At 52.7% G+C, this 21042-nt stretch overlaps 1 protein-coding gene and 1 long non-coding RNA gene across 4 annotated transcripts; one reads left to right on the top strand and one right to left on the bottom strand.

The window, feature by feature from the left end:
* The first annotated feature begins 5970 nt into the window (after positions 1 to 5970).
* On the top strand, positions 5971 to 19953 carry LSR (lipolysis stimulated lipoprotein receptor). Of its 3 annotated transcripts, XM_077132132.1 has the most exons (11): positions 5971 to 6229; positions 6550 to 6856; positions 8013 to 8357; positions 13221 to 13340; positions 15209 to 15265; positions 15845 to 15991; positions 18182 to 18343; positions 18508 to 18567; positions 18671 to 18802; positions 19074 to 19696; positions 19784 to 19953. In XM_077132132.1, the coding sequence occupies exons 2-11, from the start codon at positions 6748 to 6750 to the stop codon at positions 19817 to 19819; spliced, it is 1791 nt and encodes a 596-aa protein (XP_076988247.1). In that variant the 5' UTR covers positions 5971 to 6229; positions 6550 to 6747; the 3' UTR covers positions 19820 to 19953. The 3 variants fall into 3 exon arrangements, with proteins under 3 accessions (XP_076988247.1, XP_076988249.1, XP_076988248.1); XM_077132133.1 differs by lacking the exons at positions 5971 to 6229; positions 15209 to 15265 and having other exon boundaries at positions 6430 to 6856; XM_077132134.1 differs by lacking the exons at positions 5971 to 6229; positions 15209 to 15265; positions 15845 to 15991 and having other exon boundaries at positions 6429 to 6856.
* Positions 11384 to 20156, bottom strand: LOC143659314 (uncharacterized). Its single transcript, XR_013163489.1, has 3 exons — positions 19063 to 20156; positions 18453 to 18598; positions 11384 to 16199 (listed from the first exon to the last, which is right to left on the bottom strand). It is a non-coding gene; the product is annotated as an uncharacterized LOC143659314 (long non-coding RNA).
* Between the last annotated feature and the right edge of the window lie 886 nt (positions 20157 to 21042).

Genomic DNA, 21042 nt, shown 5'->3' with positions numbered 1-21042 from the left:
CTCTATACAGCAATTATTAAAGCTGAAATAGAGATCAGACTCCAATTTGAGATATGAATGAAATGGACCTGGTTAGGACTAAGGTAAATCAGAATACAGGATAAAGGATGATTTTGTCTGTATTTTAAAACTTCAACTTCTATAGGAGACCAAAGATGTTGTTTAGTTGGTTCAAAATTGAAATTTTCTTAGTACACTATGCAATTTAACCTATCTGGTCAGTTGATTTAAACAACCTAATTACATGGAATCTAGAATAGGAGATGATATCATATTATTCTGTACGACTTAATGTAATAGCCAGATACATTCCAGTGTATTTTGGACAGAAAATAAAAGCATGTTTGCAGAGTCACCTTGAGGAACTGGGGGAAAAGGTGGAACTATTAAACTTCCTAACCTGGGGAATTCCTGATATTCTCTCAGACATTAGGGATTCCCTATTTAGTAAGCCAAGCCCTCGATCTTGAGGCTTGTCCTTATGAAACTTATTTCTGCAATGGCAAAGCTAGGCCTGCATGTTATTATGCCTAAGAGTCACCCCCAGAGAGCCTCTTTTGTTGCTCAGAAGTGGCCTCTCTCTTTAAGCAAACTCTGCAAATAAACTCACTACCCTCCCCCCTACATGGGACATGTAAGTCTCCTTGGCAACATGGGACATGACTCCCAGGGATGAGCCTGGCCCTGGCATCATGGTATTGAGGATGCCTTCTTGACCAAAAGGGGGAAAAGAAATGGATCAAAATAAAGTTTTGTGACTAAGAAATTTCAAATAGAGCCCAGATGTATTCTGGATGTTACTCTTATGCAAGCTTTAGCCAGATATTTCAAACTACCACAGTATGCCATGCCCCAACCAACAGTATTCCTGAAAACCTAGAGAGTGCCCTGGATTCTAGCTAAGTCTCTATAAAAATTTTTCTTAGTAAGTTTATGTTTTCAGAAACTTGAGACCTCCAGATTGACACTAGGCCAGATAAATCCTGAAACCCAAAGGTACCAGCCTCTCTTACAACAAGAACCAGGTTCATTTCTCTACCCTAGAAGGTCAACACCTCTTTCCAGCATGAAGAAGTTATAGTGGTCATTGCCCAGATTCCCTGAAGATAGAGAGAAAGATCAAATGAGAAGGAGGAGCTGTAACTGAGAATTAGGATTTAATAGATAACTGTGACCACTGACTTATTATATAGATATTTCTTTCTAGTGCTTGGTGTTTTAGAATAGTCATATATATATATATCAGTCATTATATATTATATATTATATATATATATATAATCTGTCAATACACTGGCTTAGTTAACCTACCTCTATTGTAAGTCTTAAAATAGGGTAAATTGTAATTCCAGTCATCAATAAGAGGGAGAGCTAAGGGGTATGCGATGTATGGGGGTTTTCTTTTTTCTTTTTTCTGGAGTAATGCAAGTGTTCTAAAAATGATCATGGTGATGAATATACAACTATGTGATGATATTGTGAACCACTGACTGTATACTTTGGATGAATGAACCATATGTGAAGATATCTCAATAAAATTATATTTAAAAAAGTATATCAGGCATCCTTGGAGAACCATGTCCTCAATCTCTCTTTCATAGCACCATTTTGTCTACTTGAAAGGGTGTTCTGGGAGTATCTTCATTCATTCAGAGATTTTACCATAGTTAATAGTGATTTAACCAGTGCTATACCCTTGATTTTATCCTTGCCAAAAGCTGAGTTTTAATCAGCCTTTGACTCAAAAAGACATTCTCAGTGTTGAGCCACTTTGGCTATTCCTGATGTTTTGTACTCCAACATCTTCACCTAAAGCTGTAAATTTAAGTACATTATCTGTCTTCTATGTGGTATCTCAGTCTCTATCCTTCTGGCTTCAAAATTTCCTTGTTCCCATTGCCCCGTGTCTAAGCAAATGCCATGCATTTTTGTTTGTGAGTATAACTCCATCCCATTCCTGATACTCATTTACATATCCATCAAGGTAGGCTAGGATTTATACTACAATAAACTTCCCCTCACATCTCAGTAACTTAAGATAACAAAGGTTTGCTTCTCTTGCCCATGGTCCATGTCTGTTGAGGACTGGCATTATAGTCATGCAGGGACCCAGGTTATTGGAGCAAATGTCATCTGGAACACTTCAAGTCTCATGCCAGAGGGGGATGAAGGAGACACTGTAGAGTTTCCTGTCTACAATTAAATGCTCTTGCCTTAAGTTACAGATGTCATTTGCTCACAATATATTGGCCAGAATTAGTTATGCGGCACCACCAACCCAATAAAGAAAATGTAATTCTACCACGTCCAGGAGACATTTAGGAAATGGCGGTAATTACTACCACAACTAATATCCATTTTTCACATAGTTTGTGTTTAGGATATAACAGTGGTTAAGATGGTGGGAATGTGGTCCAGTGGTTTCAGTTCCAGGCTCTGGGAGCACTTTAACCCCTTGATCCACAATATATTAGAGGAATTTGGGCCCAGCAACGTAACCTCCCCATGTCTGGCAGCCTTCATTTCCTTCACATGTATTTATTGTCCACCCATCTTATACCAGGCACTAAGGACTCAGGTCCAGGCCCTGCCCTCTTGGAGCTAACATACAAGTAGCAATAACTAAGTCAGGATAGGTTGGGTTAGGCTGCATAATGAAAGAATCCTGGAAATGCAGTGGCTTAAGCCTTTTTTCTTTTTTCCTCATGCTACATGTTCAACGTGGGTTGGTGGAGAACTCTAAACCCTTCGGAGACCAGGGATGATGGAGGCTGCACATGTTAGTCACTATGGCAGGAGAAGGGAGGGCAGGGAATCATGGCAATGAAACACTTTGGTCTGGGAGGGGCCATGTCACTTTTACTTGCAGACCATTAACTAGAATTTTTCATACAGCCCCTCCCCCCCAACCACAGAGCAGGAGGGAAATGGAAGACACTTTGAGTATTTGATGAGCAATATTGTCTCTGCCTTGGGGAAGACAGTCAACAAATAAATGACTAAAAAAAGCCAGGTCATGGTAAGTGTTTTGTAGGAAAAAAAAAGTAGGGAGAGAGTGACGAGGATAGAGACAATTTTAAAGTCATACGGGAGAAAAGGCCTCTTTGAAGAAGTGACATTTGAGCAGACCTGCATAAGATAAGCCATGCAGATTCTGGAGGAAGCAAGATGGGGCACTGCACATGTCAAGACCTGGAGGTGGTTATGTATGTGGCCCATGTCAAAACCCTTCAGCCGAAGACCATTAGGAACCCACTTGTGGTTAAACAGAGATGGGTTTATTGATTCATCCCAGTGAGGGAGGACATATGTCATCAGAACAGTGGGGTGTCTTCCAAGAAGGTGTTAGGTAAGACAAAATTTGGACTTGCACTTTGGAAGCAGAGATTTGTTGTAGATTGTGTGCTTTCAGGAGGTGGGAGTCATTCTATTTATGCTAAAGCTGCTATTAGTAAAGAAACAGCTGTCATTGATATTAGCCGTTTGGGCTGATGGTTTTGTTTTAGTCTTGATGCATCACAGTCACAGAGAGGCCTTGTCTGATGTTTGGTGTAACTGGTTATGTTCGATGAGAGAACAGCTGGATCACCCCGTGAGTGCTAGGCCAGCTCTTAGCCACACCGAGGCCTGGTTATTAGAGCCAGGCCACATCCTGGCTAGCAGGAGCTGTTTTGTCTTCCTTGCATATTTGAGGAACTGCAATGGAGCCTCTTCCTGCTATGTAGGCCAGCACAAATAGTTTTCTCTATGTGAACTTCAGTTTCTTTATTTTAAAAATGGGAATAGGGCACTTGTGTGGACTGGATGAGATGCTGGGTATAAAGTGCTTGGCCGGCATCATTATCGAGGGCTGGAGGTAGAGATGGGACACTCAAGGTTCTAACTGAGGACTTCCAGTCCAGGGGCAGGTAAGGATGGAAGAAAGTAAAGGGATCCCAATGCAGGTTCTGTGGCCTTCCAACCGTGAGTTCCCACTTCAACCTTCCCTCTCTGGTGCACTGGCCACTTGGCAGCCAAGGAGTCTTTCTGAGGCCCAATCTGACAAGGCACCTCTCCTGCTTATGATGCTGATGTCCCTCCAAACCCCTTAGTGTGGCTTCAAGCTCTGGCATGATCTGCCCCATGGCAACCTCTTTGGCTTCTCCCTGCTAAAGATTCTACATCACTGCCCTGTTGAACTCAGTCAGGCATAACCATGTAATTCACTTCTGTCAATGACATGTGAGCAGAAGAGACATGTGCCACTTCGGGCTAAGGGCTTTTAAGAGCTCATACGTATGTGCTTTGTTGCTCTTCTCTATCACAGCAATTAAGGAGATGGATATTGAGATGGACTCTGTCAATATAGGTCCCTGAGTGACAATGTTCAGCAGTTACTTGCCAACTCCATGTGGATGTACTGCACAAATGAGAATTCAACTCTGTTTTAAGCTGCTAAGCTTTGGGGATTTTTCGTCACCCAGCATAACTCAGCTCATTTTGACTGATACAAATCTCCCTCTCCACTTAGTCATTTCAAAATCCTTCATTTCATCCAATCCTCTCAGCTCAGGACCTCACATATGCTGTTCCCTTGCTCTGGAACGCCTTCCCTTTTCTAAACCTAATGAATTAAGTCCTTCTCAACTTCCAAATGTCAGCCTAATAATACCTGCTCTGAGAAGGCTTCCCTGATTTCCCTATGACTGGGTTAATACCCATCACTTATAACCATCTGTCTGGTCCCTTAGACCAGATATTCCATCAGGGCATAGATCATGGGTAGGATTTACCATCTTATGGCTTCAATATCTGTACTTCTTTGTCTCTAACAATTCTTTGCAAGGGGTGGTGGTGGCATCACCCACAGGGACCAGGCAGGAGATGTGAATGAGATTTGGCTCAGGTGGGGCCTGTGGGGACCAGATAACGCCTCCTAAAGGGAGTGGGTGTCTTTCGGCTCTTGCTCACTGTTGTTGTGGGAGAGGGAGGCTGATTTTTTAAACGAAGCTGAAACTCATTATTACACGAGATGGCATTTGTTCAAGAAAATTTTATTGTGTGCCAACTGTATTCTAGACTCTGCTCTGTTCTGGGTTAACAGTAAAATTCAGAAAAATCTCTGCCTTGTGGAGGGGGATGTCAGATTAATATGTAAAAGAGATTACTGTATAAAATGCATAATGCGTCGGTGGTAAGTGCTAAGGAGAAAATAAAGCAGCAAGGAGACATAAGAAGTTGGGGGACAGGGTATGTGAACTGGTTGAAATTTTATAAAAAGTGGCCGGGGAAGATGTCACTGCAAAGGTGACCATTAAGTGAAGCCCTAAAGGAGGGAGCTCACGGGGGAATGTGCAGGAAAGGTGTTCCAGGCAGAGGGAGTAGCACAGGGAGTAGCACAGGCCCTTATGTAGGAGAGGCACATTCGTGAACATCGGAGAGGCCAGGGAAGCTGAAAGAGGAGGAAAGCAAAAGAAGGTGAGGTCAGGGAGGAAAGGGCAGGCCACTGTAAAAGACTATGGTTTCTGCCGGGAGCGAGGGGGGAGCCACAAGATTTTGAGCCAGGGTCGTGATCCGGCCAAACAAGATATGGCTGGATACTGAACCCGCCCGCTAGTGGCCAGTTTTCAACCTCCAGGAGTGGGACAAGAGAAAGCACCTAACGCTTCCCGGGTGCATTTCCCCTGGCTACCACCGGAGGGAAGCAGAGGGAAGTTTTCGGGTGAACGCGCCTCTCCGCGCCCCGCCTTGCCCTCGAGGGCAGGTGGCCCAGGCTCTGGGACTCTTGAGGCGGAAGCTGGTCCCGGGTTCGCGCGTCCTCTCGACCCCTTTAAGAGCCAGAGTTTCCGGAGGCCTGACCTGGGTGAGCGACAGCAGGAGACCGAACCACGGGCTGGAGATGAAGGAAGGCGGGGAAAAGTTTCCCAAGCACAACCACAACTTTTCCTGGGCCGGATTGCGCTCTGGCGTCCCCACGGGGGCAGGGTTCCATACCGGGAGCTTCACACGTGTTTCTCAGTCATCTAACTGGGAAGCACACAAGGCTCGCAGCGCCCCATTTCCACCGGATGGGAGGAACCCCAAGACTCGGGAAGAGGCCAGGCGCAGCCGCCCCAGCCCTTCCCGGCTGGAGTTCCTTTGGCTCTCCCCTCCCCTCAGGGTGTTCCCAGGCCGGTCCATCGCCAGCCGGGGGAAGGGGTGGCGGCTGGCAGGGAACAGGTGCACGGCGGGAGCCGCCTTTCATCGACAGGTGAACCACCCTGAGCAGGTCCTGGTTCTGTGGATCTCGGTGCGCCCGGCTTAGCCCGAGTAGCCCAGGGCTGGCCGGGAACCGGGCTCTGCCGGCGCCCTTCCGGCGGGCTGGTCACTTGGTTCCACCCCTCGGGGCTGGAGCGCACCTGGGACAGCCCACTTCCGGGGAGGGAGGCGTGGAGCCCTTCCCCACCACCCACCCCCAGGCCAGCCCTCGGCTCCCACCCTTGTGTACCTGGGCCGATCCATTCCCTCAGCGCGCAGGGGTGGACTGGTTCGGACCGACTACATTGGGTCAAGCCATTTTCTTCCCAAAAGCTGGAAGCGCGTGCTTCATCCACGTCTTCTGCGTGTGAAAACTCCTGAACACGGCGAGGCGTGGTTGGACCAGGGACAAGGAACGGAAGCAAGCAATGGAGGAGGGGGCACCCCTTCAAGGCTTAGTGCGCTCCGCGCCCCCTACCCTCCGGGTACCTGGGAGCAGACGCGCGGGTCGGACTCGCCCAGACCGCCGCGATGGCTGTAGTCGCTCGTGGCTTTTCCCGGGGGTTAGGATCCCACCCAGCCCGGGGCGGCCGGGGGTCGCTTGTCTTCGTATGCTTCATTCTCAGCACCTGGTGCACAGGTATGGGGCTGGGAATGGGGACCCTGGAGCTGCGGGGCGGCGGGAGGGCACAATGGAAGTGGGGTGGAGAGAGTTCTGTGCAACCAAGGAGGCGGGAGAGCTGGGGGTGAGGGTTGCAGAGACTAGGACCTCACGAGCCTCTTGTTCTCCGGAGAGCCCGAGTGTGCCTGGGCGGGGGGAATTCCCCATCGTGCCGTAGAGCGATCCCTGCCCTTGTCCAGAGATAGCAGGAAGTGAAACTCCTGGGACTGGGATCCTGTAGCAACAGGAAGAACGGGACCCTTTGTCGAGTAGGGGGTGGGAGGGCCGTTCAACTAAGAAAGTCTGGAATGAGGACCTGAGTGCGCCCTGGGATTTGTAAATCCTGGGGTAACGGGAAGAGGGCAGGCAAGGGCTGGGTCATTCTCTTTCTGGAGGGAGAGAAAGAAAGGGCACCCAGTTTGGGGTGGGTTCTGGATAGGAGAACTCCCACTCTCCACCCCTTCTGGGGGCTTCAGGTACCTATGCCTAAGGGTATGATGGAGATGGATTTAAGGATTTGCTGGAAAGTGTAATCAGATGTTTGTTTGGATGTGGTAAGTGGGGGGGAAGCTGGAAGGCTTTATCTTTTTCATGCTCCTTTGAAATGGGTTTGGGTAGGATGAGGTGGGAGTCTGATAGAGACATTTTGGTAGGGAGGGGAAGGGAGTTACACGGCACAGCAATTCAGTCAATTCCCCAAATTTGTCTCCCCGTTCCCAAAACCCTGGGTAACCCTGGGGGCTAAGTTTGAGGCGGGCCATGTGGCCTGAACAGGCCATAAGAGAGGCCCTTTGCTGTGGGAGAATGGTACAGGGGCTGAGGTGGTTCCAGGATCACCATCTGGGGAGAGAAATGGAGAGGATGTTCCAAAGAATCCCTCTGGAATCTGGTGGCGTGACCTTGCACCTGCCATACCAGCCCCATGGGTCTATAAAATGGGCGCAGTTGTCATAGATACTGCAGCGGTCCCAGGGATGAGGGAATACTGTGCCAGGCTTTCGGTAAATCCACACCTTGTCAGTGTCAAGGGGACAGGGGATATTCTCATTCCCACCAAAGTCCTTCTCTGCACCAGTGCTGTGACCTCCCTGAGATGGCTCCCACTGGGCCCCCCTGATTCTCTTCTTGCCTCCAGCCCCTGCCAGTGCTGTCCAGGTGACTGTGTCGGATGCCTACCACGTGGTGATCCTATTCCAGCCTGTGACCCTGCCCTGCACCTATGAGATGACCACGACCCCCACGGTACCCATCGTCATCTGGAAGTACAAGTCTTTCTGCCGGGACCGCATCGCTGACGCCTTCTCCCCAGCCAGCGCTGACAACCAGCTCAATGCCCAGCTGGTGGCTGGTAACCCAGGCTACAACCCTTACGTGGAGTGCCAGGACAGCGTGCGCACCGTCAGGGTGGTGGCCACCAAGCAGGGCAATGCCGTGACCCTGGGCAGCTACTACCAAGGCCGGAGGATCACCATCACGGGAAGTATGTAGGGCAAGGCTGGAGATGGGGCTGGGGGGGGGGCAGGGCAGGCTCACTTGGGGATTGGGGTGTCAGTCCCAGTGGGACAAACCTAGTACCCCCTCCCCCCCCCAGAAGCTCTGGAGCACCACTGTCTGAAGGGACACACCTTTCCACATCTTTATTGAATAGTAATCACCTGGCATCTACTAGGCACAGTTCTAGGCCCTGGGATATAGCAGTAAACAAAATCAGCAAGTCATTTCCCTCATGGAGTCCACATTCCAGTGAGAAAGACAGACCCGATAAACACAACCTGCACTGTCCCATGCTACATGATACCAAAAATCAGGTCAGGGAGAGGGACAAAGGGGCTTTGGTCATACTAATACCCACCATCAATTGCAGCCTTCAGCAGTAAAAGAGTATAAAGTCCTGTGTCCTGGACTCAAATCCAGGTTTATATGAATTTGCTCGTTTAGACAAAAGGCGGAATCAAATGAGCAGACATTATTATTGTCCTTTTACAGAGGGAGGAAACTGAAGCCCAGAGAGGTAAAGTGGCCTGCATGGGTCACACAGTTGGATTCTAACCTACCCCCTCTTCACCCTGTGGCTCACAGAGGAAGTGATGGGAGCAAGCTGATGGGGCCAGAGATTTTTCTTGGAAGTTCTATGACTTGCAAGTATTTAACAAACATTCTCCCATTGAATCTTCACCATCACATCATTCATTCATGACAACTGAGGTGTAGGAGATTACATAGCCCCTCTATGTGCACAGCTGGTAAGGGCGGGTGTTGGGATTTGAACTGATGCAGCCCTGAGAGTCTGTGTCCTGTACTGTAATGCTGCCTCCTGATAGGAAGTGTCTGTTGGGGCTAAGGAGGGCAAGGGCGGTGGGAAATATGTTCGTTCATTCGTTTGTCCATTAATTTGGTATTTATTAAGTACCTACTAAAGTACCAGGCACTGTTGTGGGTGCCGGGGATGGAGTAATCAGGATAGCTGAGTACCCTGCCCTTGAAGAGATGGCATTCTCCTGGCATGAGATGGTAAACAAGCAGATAGAAAAACAGAAAGAGAACTGCAGAGAGCGCTAAGGGCTATACAGGAAACAGAGCCGGGTGAGGGTCTGTATGGAATGAGCCAGGACCCCACCATAACACCTCTGCTGAAGCAATTTGAGGCGGGGATGGGGCTGAGGCTTGGCCCTAAAGAATCTGGAAGGCAGAGAGCCTGGTGCTGGGCTGCAGGGGCCAAGGATGAAGGCTCACCTGTCTCCTGGATTTACCCTTTCACTCTCATAAATAGAGTTTTCATCCTGGGTGGAGGGGCACAGTAGGGTAGGGAGGGCCCCCTTTGCAGACACCAAGAGACCAGGCCATGGAACTCTCCTTCCCTTGTCAGGTCCAGACCAGGGATGGAACGCAGGGTTCTAGGGGCTGAGCTTGGGGTCCTGTTGTAGAGTAGGGACCCGCTTGTCCTGACTTCCCATGGCCAGTTCACTGTTAAGCAGCCTGCTGTTCTGAGGTCAGAGGCCTGCTTCTTGGGGGCTCAGTCTTTACAGACCCCTCCCCTGTAACCCAGGGGCTTCTCCAGCCTAGACTAGGGAAAACTGCTCAGCCCCTGTCAGCACCACCCAAATACTGAGGATGCCCTTGAATCTACTTGGAATGAGTTCCTCTGCTGAGTACAAAGCTCCAGAATGGCCCCCTGGCTCTGTCAGGAGCCAATTCTTTCAAGCAGCCTCAACCCAGACCCCATTGTGTATGTGTCCTTTCAGGAAACCCAGTAGCTACGGGAGCTTCCTCCATTTCAGCTTTGAGGGTAAGGAGAAGTGGGCTTCCCCTTTGGTGTCCCTAGGGGGACCGGCCATTTTGGTTTTAACAGGGAAAGTCCTATGTCCTGGGAAACTGCTCAGGACCAGGCAAACTGGAACTGATGGGTCACCGTGGTGTCCCTCATCTCAGGGTGGCTCCTGCTCCCCCTTCCATTCCTCCAGCTTTGAGTGATGTGGGGTGCCTAGAGAAAGGCCCTTTTCATACCTCTTCAGGCTGCTTGGGGGCCAGGTTCAGCAGCACTGGATCGTAGAGCCCTGAGGGACCCTTGAGACCCGAGGGTCACCTCTGCCAAGTGCAGATAACCAACCAGAGACCCAGCTTCTGTTCCCACCTGGAGCCCAGCCTGGGGAGCTCAGGGCTGGGAACAGGGTGCGCCTTGCAGGAAGGAGGTGGGTCTGGGCCTTGGGCTTTATCAAAAGAAGCCGGAAAAACATATTTTTATGGGTTTTGAAAATATTATGCAGGCCAAACAAAATGCATTCAAGGCTGCATCCAGCTGGCAGAACCCCAGATTCCCACCCTGGCCTATGACACACTCTTGCTGTGGGGCAGGGGGTTCCTCTCTACCTCTCCAGCTCTGGGCAGGGTCCCACTCTTAACTCCGGTTTGGGAGAGGCATGGTCAGAATCTGATTTTAAGACAAAGCTGGAAAAACAATGGGCCAAGAGGGCATTAGGGAGAGTCAGGGGGACTTAGGGGAATAGAGCTTAAGGTTAGATGAAGATTCGAAGAATATTTGCAGAGGACCCAGCACATAAGAGCAAGCGCAGCACATGGTAAGTGCTCAGTCAGTGGCTAGAAGCATGACCAGGGGACTCGGATCCTCTCTCCTTCAGGTCTGCTGCGAAGGTCACTTATCCAGAAGCTTCCCGGCCACCTAATTTAAAATGGCACAGCCACACCCCATCCCTGGCACACAGTGTCCTTCCCTGCTTTGTTTTCTCCATATTGTTTATTACCATCTGATATGCAATATTTTTATCCATCTCTCGTTCCAGTTAGGATCTAAGCTCTGTAAGCATGGGGATTTTTATCTGTTCCCTATAGTACTGGTTCTCAAAGTTTTCAGTCCTAGGACCTCTTTACACTCTTAATCATTTAGGTCCTCGAAGAGCTTTTGTTTTTATAGCTTTCAAACTGATGAATTTCAAGAGACATTTTAACTGACAATAATAAGCTCATTATAGATTAACATAAACAACATGCTTTATGAAAAAAAAACCATATTTTTCAAAACAGAACAAAGAAGTTTTAATGAGAGAAGTGGCCTTGTTTTATATTTTTGCAAATCTCTAAAAGTCTGGCTGAATAGAAGCACGTGGATTCCCGCAGCTGCTTCTGTATTCATTCTATCGTGATAACGCATGTCATGTAGCTTCTGGAAAACTCCACCTTCCACTCATGTCAGATTAAGTGAAAAATGCAAATGATGTTCGAGTATTATTATGAAAATAACTTCAACCCAGCGAGCCCCCGAAAGGTCTTGGGAACCCCCAGGGTCCACAGACTACACTTTAAGAATGGTTGTTCTAGCACACCAGGGAACTCAGATCCTGCCTGGAACCAGTGCACACTGAGCCATTATTTGTTGAATACTGAATGAATTAATCAGGTGCCTATTTGAATACAGCCATGTGCCAGACCACTGGAACAGACAACAAAGGCCAGCCCAAGGAGGTACCCCACAGAGATCAAGACAGGCCAGGTCCTGCTTCTGCAGAGCCCACCTTCTCTTGGGGTGCTGGGCAGTCAGCACCTCAGCCAGGAGCTGTAATTCAGCTGCTGGGTGAGGGAGCTATGCAAACTTGGATGGCCAGGGAATGGTCCTTTAAGCTGAGGCTTGGGTGGTGGGAAGGAACCAGCCCTGCAGAGGTTGGAAGGACATGTGGCCAACAGAGGGAACAGGCATGAGCTGGGGCAGGTCAGAGCACATCATGTTGGGGGCTGGCGAGGAGGTCAACATGCCAAATTCAGTGAGGGGGATGATGGGGGTGCTGCTGGCCTGGTGACCAGGGACCAGCTAGTGCCAAGGGACTGGTAGGCCCCAGGCCGGGCACTTAGAGTGGTATCAGTGGACACTGTTGAAAAGAGGATTTTCTTGTATACATGGGTTCTGGGCTGGAGACCCAAAGAGGAAAAAAGCTCTGCTTCTTCCATTCCCTCAGTAGACACTGACTAATGCCCTGTAGCTTCCAGGGGCTAGGGACTGGGGCACACAGTTACTGCCCTTTCAGAACTCTCTGCAGAAGTGTGATGTGTGCATGGGGCCGGGTGGTGGGCAGGTCAGTGGGAGCCCAGGAGCTGGCGCAGCTGGGAAGCAAGTGCCACCTACCAGGGGCTGAAGGCAGAGTTGCCCATTGGGTTCCACCCTGCCCCACACTAGTGGTTGAGGGAACTTAATTAATTAGGGCCTGAGGAGTAAAGAAGAAGGCGGACGTGCAAAAAGACTTTCATTACTGGCATGATTCACAGGCTCCCTGCCTGGGGTTACCTCGGACCTGAGCGTCCCCAAGCCCTGGGCCTGGCCTGGAATGTGGACACTGCAGGGTGGATGGGTGGCCAAGGGCCTGCACAGGGCCTCAGTTTCTCTCACTACCTGGACAACGTCCCAGTTCATGGAATCTCCGCTTCCCTGTCCCGCCTTACCACCCTGGGGCTGCACCAGTCTCTGTTGCAACTCATGTAGGGGGAGTTAAGACTGTTGCCTTGCAAGATGGTCCCAAGCACAGCTGTATGTCTCAAAGCGCAGGCTCTGGGGCTGGAGCGTCCCAGCTGCATTATCGCCAAACTAGACAGCTTTGGGTGGTGGAGGCAACCTCTCCAGACCTGTTCTCATCTAAAAACCAGGAGGATAACAGAACCCACCTCAAGACTGCTTGAAATAACACGGGCTAAGTGTTTAGAACAGTGCCTAAAAGGTAGCGCACCCTTGGAGGAATGATTTTGGTTTCAGTTGGCCCATTGGCTGTCATGATTCCTTCATTGGGGGTGGGGGTGGGGGTTCTGGCCCCTGGTGCCCTCATACTGTCTCCTCCCCGCCCAGATGCTGACCTCACATTTGACCAGACAGCTTGGGGGGACAGCGGAGTGTACTACTGCTCTGTGGTCTCAGCCCAGGACCTCCAGGGGAACAACGAGGCCTACGCAGAGCTCATCGTTCTCGGTAAGTGTGGAGCCTCTGAAGGGAGAGGAGAGAGAGAGAGAAGGGGGCGCTTCTTCTGTCCACTTCCGTGTATCTGCCTCTGCCTCCTGCTCTCTCTCTCTCGGCTCTGTTGCCTGCTTTGCTCTCCCCTTGCAGCACCTCCAGTCACTTGGGCTTACCTGCACCCTGCATTCCTGCCAGGGGCCCCTCCCTCTGCCCATCTCCCCCTATCATTCAGCCTGAGCCGGATGGCAAGTGGAGAGAATGGGGGACTTGACCACTTCTTGGTCTCATTTAAAAATACAGAAGGGGTCAGAGTCGATGAGCAGTGAGTGAGGAGGGTAGATTGTGTAGAAAATTAAGAGAGACTGGACCTGTCTTCTGCCATGTCCCTGGCCCTTGCCCTCTGCCCTGTTAGGATAGCTCTGTCTGGCTTATGAGTGAGGGCCCCTCAGACGAGGTGGGTACCCAGGGGTATTAGCCCTGCCTGCCTGAGGACTCTGCGCTGAATGTGGAAGGGATGTTGCCAGGGGAAGACACACATAGTCTTGCATGGCATATGCTATACGTGATGGCGTGCCAGGCCATGCCTTGCCATCGACCCACACACGATACAAAAACATGCATGTGTGAAGGAGCACACATGGTGGGGCACACGCTCCAGGGGGCTCACACTGCACACAGAGCCCACCTGGTGAGGATGGGGTACAGACCAGTGGTGACCCATGCAGCTTATGTGGCCTTTGGTGAAATGCCTGGCTGAGCTCAAAATACTAGTCCAGGACTTGTTTACCCTCCAAAAATATGATTGAGAGGTCCCCAAAGAGCTTTTGTGTATGTGTAACATCTCTAGAGATAGTTATCAAGTTAGAAATTAAAAGTGAGAAACTTTTAAAGGGCAAGCTCCCCAAGCCCCCAGTCTATTAGCCATCAGAGGGGTGACGTCATTGCGTGTCACATTGCTCTGGGAAAATCCACTGTACACTTGTGAGAGAACCGCACTGAAAAAGGCAAATGCTGCCTCAGAATTTCTAAGAAAGTACTTTGGCCTTGTGGACTGGACGTCATTTTGAGAACTGCTGATGGCGCTGTGGTACCCCCTCATGGGGGCCAGGACCCACCGGCCTGTAATGGCCAGAGCATAAAGATTTGATGGCATGGAGCCCAAGTGTGCAGACACCCTCAGAAGTGCCAGCCTGGGGGGCCCAGAGCTGCCAGGGCTCCTGAGCCCACTGGGTGACATGGCGTGTGGCTGTGGCCCAGAATAGGATCTGTGAACCGGGGTCAGAGCCTGCGAGCCCAGAACTGGGGCTACATAGTATCTTTCGTGGGCCGTAGGTACTTTGGCCTTGTTGGGCCAGATTATCTTTTTTCTGGGCATGTTGCTATAAAGGCACTTCATTATTATATATTCAGTAGGATTATATCCTTTTTTTTGTTGTTCTGATTATAAAAGAAATTAAAATGAGAACATTTTCATGGGCCCCTAGAAGTCATGCCTTCCACGCCTGGTAGTTGGTGCACCAACCTGAGATGCCATGCCTTGGGATGATGGGGACCTGTAGATGTAGCCAGGTGACCATCAGGACCCCACAGGCAGGTGCTGGACCACACAATCTCCATGTGGGAGCCCCTTTGGGCAACAGAATGGCCCATGGCATGAGAGAGTGGGTGAATCAAGGTATGGCAGCCTTTGGGAAAACAGCACCCACATCTGGGCGGTGGGGGAGAGCAAGAACCATGCTCTGAGACCCTTCTAGGCCACTAACCCCTCTCCTGCCACAGGCTACACCTTCAACCTGCTCCACCTGGAGTTGGGCATGGGGAGCAGGGGTGGCCTGGGCTGGCTCTTGCCAGCATAATCTCCTGTTTCTCTTTTGTCCCTCCAGGCAGGACCTCAGGGGTGGCTGAGCTCTTACCTGGTTTTCAGGCGGGGCCCATAGAAGGTACGGGAGGTGGAGTCCTGAGTGGGGCTTCTCTCGGGGTCCTCTCTCCCCACTGTTTACAACCCTGTCTCTGGAATTCTCCTCCCCATCCTAAACCCTTCTTGCTGCCCCACTAACCTGATTCTGACTCCATGGCATCTGATGGCCTGGTTCTGGGCAGTTGGGCAGCCTGGGCAGGCTGAGGAGGGGCTGGGGTGTAGGCAGAGGCCCCTGTGACTGGTCCCTGCAGTGCCCTTGGGTGGGGGGTTGGCTCTGGGCAGCTGGCTCTCTCTTCTCTCTCTGGAGCCACAGCCTGCCTTGCTCTGGCCAGCTTGCCTCTCATTTTCTATCCTCCTTAGTAGGTACCCTGGGACCCCTTCCCCAACTTAGGGATGAGCCTCGGTTGTGGTGGGGTGGGCATGCCTCTGCTGCTGCACCCCAACCTCTGGCCTGGAGAATGCAGCTCAGGCTGCAGCTTCCCCGGCTAAGCTTTGTAAATAGCCCTCTGCCCCCACCCGGCACTGCACCAGCCCAGCTGTGCTGTCCATCCTGGCTGCCCCACAGGCTTGGGGCTCAGGGGCCGTTCTCATCTCTCTGCAGACTGGCTCTTCGTGGTCATGGTCTCCCTGGCCATCTTCCTTGTCTTCCTCCTCCTGGGCATCTGCTGGTGTCAGTGCTGCCCCCACACCTGCTGCTGTTACGTCAGGTGCCCCTGCTGCCCGGACAAGTGCTGCTGCCCAGAGGCCTGTGAGTGCCCCTCGTGCGGCTGCCCCCTCTCAGCCTCCCAGGTCCTGGCTGCCTCTGAGGACAGGGCCCCTGGCCTGGAGGTTAGGATGTCAGCAGATGGGGAGGAAGTGGGCCAAACAGGACCTGTACTTCCTTCAACTTTTAATTTATTTTTAATTTTCACTCATTTTGAGTTTTCTTCTTTTGAGGATGTAGTCCAGGCCCCTGGCTAAAAAAAAAAAAAAAAGTTCCAGTAGTACCAAACTTTATTCACTGAAAAGTTAAACTCCCTTTAAAGACAAAATCTTAAGTATGAAAGGTAAGAAGCTAACTAGGCTCACAGCACTGCACAATTTGAGTAGATTTAAAAACTGCCACAACACAGATCCAGCACTTCAGAGTCCTGTGGATGGTGTGGGAAGGAAGCGGGACCAGAGATGAAAAGAGGGAAAAAAAATCAAAAAGGAGAAGGGGAAAAAAGGGAGAACACCACTTCCTCCTCCTCCTGCTGCTCCGTGTCCCCTGATGGACATCAGCTGCTACCCATTCCTGGGGTCCCCTCTGAAAGGGTCAGGATGTGCCAGCATCTCTGCACATAGTCCCCAGTGCATGGACAGTAAAATAACAGGCGACTGCTGCAAGCATGGGCAGGTGCAGGTTGCAGGCCCAGCTTAATCTGCTTGGAAGCCAAGTGAGTGGCATCTCTCTTCCAAGTCTGTTTCCTCCCTTGTAAAAGGTGGGCCCTGGGCAGTGTGGAGCCAGCCTGTGTGCAGCGATCCCCGCCTACTGGCTGTCGACCTCAGTAATGCCCGAGGACCAAATCAGAGCCTCTCTGAGCCCAGATTCTGTCTCTCAGGTCCCAGCCTTCCAGGGTGTTGGCAAGCACTAAAGGAAGAGCCTGCGGAAGCTCCTGGAATGGGGCCTACCTCCATCCAGGCCAGCTAATTTTTTAGTTCTTGAACTAGATAACAACTAGTGGATAACAAAGGTTCCTCAAAAGTATCGCTCCTCTCCTACCCCCGCAATCTACTGCCCTCTGGAGGCTTCTGTTGTCCTTCCCTTCCTCCCTGGTTACTTTTGGTTGAGAGCGGCTTGCTCAGGTGTGGGTGTTAGTCCATTTCACAGGTTTGTGGTTCCACCGTGAATTAAGACTAGGGTTAGGGCCAGGATTGCAGGCCACATTCCCTCCATCTCAAGATCTAGTGACCACAACCCGAGGCCCCACTAGGTCCCTGACAGAGGCCCTATTCCTTCTGCCACAGCCCCAGCCCCTGCTGGCCTGTCAGAGAGCACAGCTCCCTCAATTAATTACAAACTGGCAGATCATCCCAGCTAACAAGGGCTCCTCCTGGGCAGAGCTGAGCGCTTAGGCTTCTGCCTGGGAACAGAGTCACAGGTGTAGGAAGCCTTTTGTTTTCCTGTTCGCATCCCTGTGAGGAAGGGACTTGCTTAGCCCCACAGACTTTGCTGTAGGAGCAGCCACCAGAACTCAGCTACTTGGTGTGGGAAGGTAGAAGGGAGGCTCTGCCCTTGAGCCGTCAAGCCTAGAGCGGAGGAGGTAGGGGTTGCGGCCCTCCCATTGGAAACTCTAAAGATTATTTTGCTGCTGTGGCTGAAGCAAGTGAACTCTGAGGCCCCTGCCTCCTGCCCCACACTGATTCCCATTGCATCTGAGGCTCGGAGATAGCCAGGAAAGCATCCAGCAGGCAGGAGATGGAAGTGGGCATGGGTCCCCAGGTTATTCTAGAGCAGGCATTCAGTCACTTAAGGGATACTTGATGTGGCCTGTGGGGATAGCAGTGGGCCGTTTAGGGCTTCATTTAAGGGGCAGCTGCAACCTCTTCCGCCCTGAAAGAACACAGGCCTGAGGTGGCAAGGGAGTGGGATTTTATGTTAAACCTTCTGATTGTCAAATATTGGCAAACCATCCAACTGTCCAAAGAAAGCACGCTGGCCTGCTGGACTGGAGCCGTGGGCTGCCGGCGGGTACCCTCTGCCCTGAAAACCTCTGTGAAGAGTCACACAGGAGGTGGGGACTTAGGTAAAGCTGATGTCCCCCAACCTCAGGGGCCCTGCAGCAAGGGCATGAGGACCTGGGGAGGCTCCACAATTTGGCGTTTGGGAAGGCCCAAAGCCCACATTCCTCCAGAACCATGATCACCGTGCAGGGTACACTGCCCTCCTTGTCATGTTGATTGTGTGTCCTCCCAGTGTATGCTGCTGGCAAGGCGGCCACCTCGGGTGCCCCAAGCATCTACGCACCCAGCACCTATGCACACCTCTCCCCTGCCAAGACCCCACCCCCGCCAGCCATGATTCCCCTGGGCCCTGTCTACAATGGTTACCCTGGAGACTTCGACAGGAATAGCTCAGGTGAGGCTGGGAGAGCTGGAACTATTGCGGGGAGTGGGGAGGCTGGGCATTTGGGCACTTAGAGGGTTCCAGGGTTCAAAGGAAGAGTGGATTGGGGTGGGGGGGGAACCTGGGCTGTGGGTGTTCCAAGTGTGCAGCCACTGACAGCCAATCTTCTTCCCCAGTTGGCGGCCACAGCGCGCAGGTGCCCCTTCTTCGTGACACGGACAGCAGCGTGACCTCGGGTGAGAAGCAGTCATCACAAGGTGGCTGTGCCTGAACGGGAGGAGGATGGATCAGCTTCCGGCCTCCCACACCCACATTAATGCCTCTACCCCCTGCCCCCAGAGGTTCGCAGCGGCTACCGCATTCAGGCCAGCCAGCAGGATGATTCCATGCGTGTTTTGTACTATATGGAGAAAGAGCTGGCTAACTTCGACCCTTCGAGACCTGGCCCCCCCAATGGCCGCGTGGAGCGGGGTGAGCAGAAGCCTTGGGGCCTCAGCGCTCCCTGAGGGGGTGGTGAGGGAAATGCATCTTCTTGATGCCTCGGGGATGCTTATTGCAAATCATAGAGCGTCCCTCCCTCCCTACCAAGGACACAGAAGTGGATAGGGTCCTGCATGTCATCACTTAATAGACGAGAAACCTAGGGCCCCCTAGAGAGTGCAGGAGCCAAGTAGGTGATATTGTTGGACCCTGGGGCCCCTAGACGACTCCTAGCAGCCAGTGACACCCACCTTCCCAACAGCCATGAGTGAAGTCACCTCCCTCCATGAGGACGACTGGCGATCCCGGCCTTCCAGGGGCCCTGCCCTCACCCCGATCCGGGATGATGAATGGGGTCGCCACTCCCCACGGAGTCCCAGGAGGTGGGAGCAAGAGCACCCCCCAGAGCAGTCCCGGGGTGGCTGGGGGGCTGGGCGGCCCCGGGCCCGCTCTGTGGATGCTCTGGATGACCTCACCCGGCTGGGTTCTGCGGAATCAGGGCAGAGGTCTCCCCCAAGCAGTGGTAGGAGAGGCCGGGCCTATGCAGCCCCCAGAAGCCGCAGCCGTGATGACCTCTACCACCAAGACGATGTAGAGGACTTTCCACACTCCCGAGATCCCCACTATGATGAGTTTAGGGCCAGGGACCAGTCTCGTGCCGAACCCCGGTCCCGCTACCATGGTTCCCGAGATCCTCGGGATGATGGCTCCAGGACCGGGAACCCCCAGTATGATGGGCGGCTGCTGGAGGAGGCCTTGAGGAAGAAACGGCTAGGGGATAGGAGGAGACCCCACCGGGAGGAAGAGGAAGACTACTACCCCCCAGCACCTCCCCCCTACTCTGAAACCGAATCCCAGGCGTCAAGAGACCGGAGGCTGAAGAAGGTGAGTGGGCCATTCGCCTGACTTCAGGACCCTTCCCGGAACCCTCTTAGGCCTCAGTTCATGTCCTCCTTTCTTTTTCCCTTGCAGAACTTGGCCCTGAGTCGGGAAAGTTTAGTCGTCTGATCTCACGTTTTGTATGTAGCTTTTGTATATATATATTTTTTCTAATTTGAATTTGGAATATTAATGTTGGTCTTCCCCTCCTAAATCTAATAAACTTGATAATCCCAGAGGATAAATCTTTGGGGGAGTGTCTTGTTTTACTGCGTGAGGTGGGGAGAAGAATCCCGGACGGATCCACGGGGTGGGATGTCAATGCCTCCAGTCCTGGGTCGGGAAGAGAAGCCCCAGTCTGCCTTTTAACCCCTCCCCGGGCCCGGGCTAAGCATCTCCAGCCTCTTCCCTGGACTTCGTCTTGGATCGGCGGCCCAGCCTGCCTTCTCTCTCGGAGCCCGGGAGTACGTACCTCACACTACTTCTGCCCGGCCCTACGTGCGCGCCCCGGTCCCGCCCAGACGTGCGCATGCGCGCGAGCCTCCGCCTTCGCGTACAACAACTGGTCGCCGGGGGCGCGCGTGCGCGCTCTTCTCCACTATCACTTCGGGCACCCGCATCCCCCTCCCCCGACCTACTTTACTATCTCGAAGCCCAGCAGTCCGCCTCGCGCCGGTCGGCCAGGCCCCGCCCTCCTCGGGGACCCCGGCATTCCATCCCGGTAGCGCGCCGGCGAAGTTAGCGGGGAAGCGACGACCTAGCGCCCCGCTGAGACCTGGGCTGGCGCCCGCCCGCGCGCCATCGGAGACAGGCAGCGCGCGCGCTCCCCGGGGGCCGCCCTCCCCCCGCGCGCGTCGGTCCGGGCTCGCGCCGCCGCCGCCGCGCGCGCGCAGCTCAAGTAAAGGAGGAAAAAAAAAGGGGGGGAAAAATAGCAAGCGGCGGCGGCTGCAGCAGCGATCGGCTGCTAGGGTGGGCCAGGCCGGGCAGCGGGCGACCTCGGGGAGAGGCGGTGGCCAACCTGGGCGGCCCGTGGTAGAAAAAAAAAAGTCGCGGCGGCGGCGGCGGCTCGAGGAAGGAGGCCGGAGGGCTGCGTGCAGCGGGCGGGGGGCGGCCGCGCTGCGTCCGAGAGTCTAGAGCCGCCCGGAGCCGGCGGGCGGCGGAGGTAGCGGCGGGCAGAGGCGGCGGCGGCTGCAAGAGCGGCGGCGGCGGCGGCGGCATCTCCTCCTCACATGACCCCACTGTTTGTCCCCGTGATCAGCGCGAGCGGCTCCCGTGTCTCCTCCGTCCCCTCCTGCCGCGCGGCGTGAGCGCCGGGCTCGGGGCCCCCCCGGCCCCCCGCCCCCTCCCCTCCC

This window comes from Tamandua tetradactyla, chromosome 16 (assembly GCF_023851605.1).
Source record: "Tamandua tetradactyla isolate mTamTet1 chromosome 16, mTamTet1.pri, whole genome shotgun sequence".
Classification (NCBI taxonomy): Eukaryota; Metazoa; Chordata; class Mammalia; order Pilosa; family Myrmecophagidae; genus Tamandua; species Tamandua tetradactyla.
This window is presented reverse-complemented; position numbering and strand designations above follow the sequence as displayed.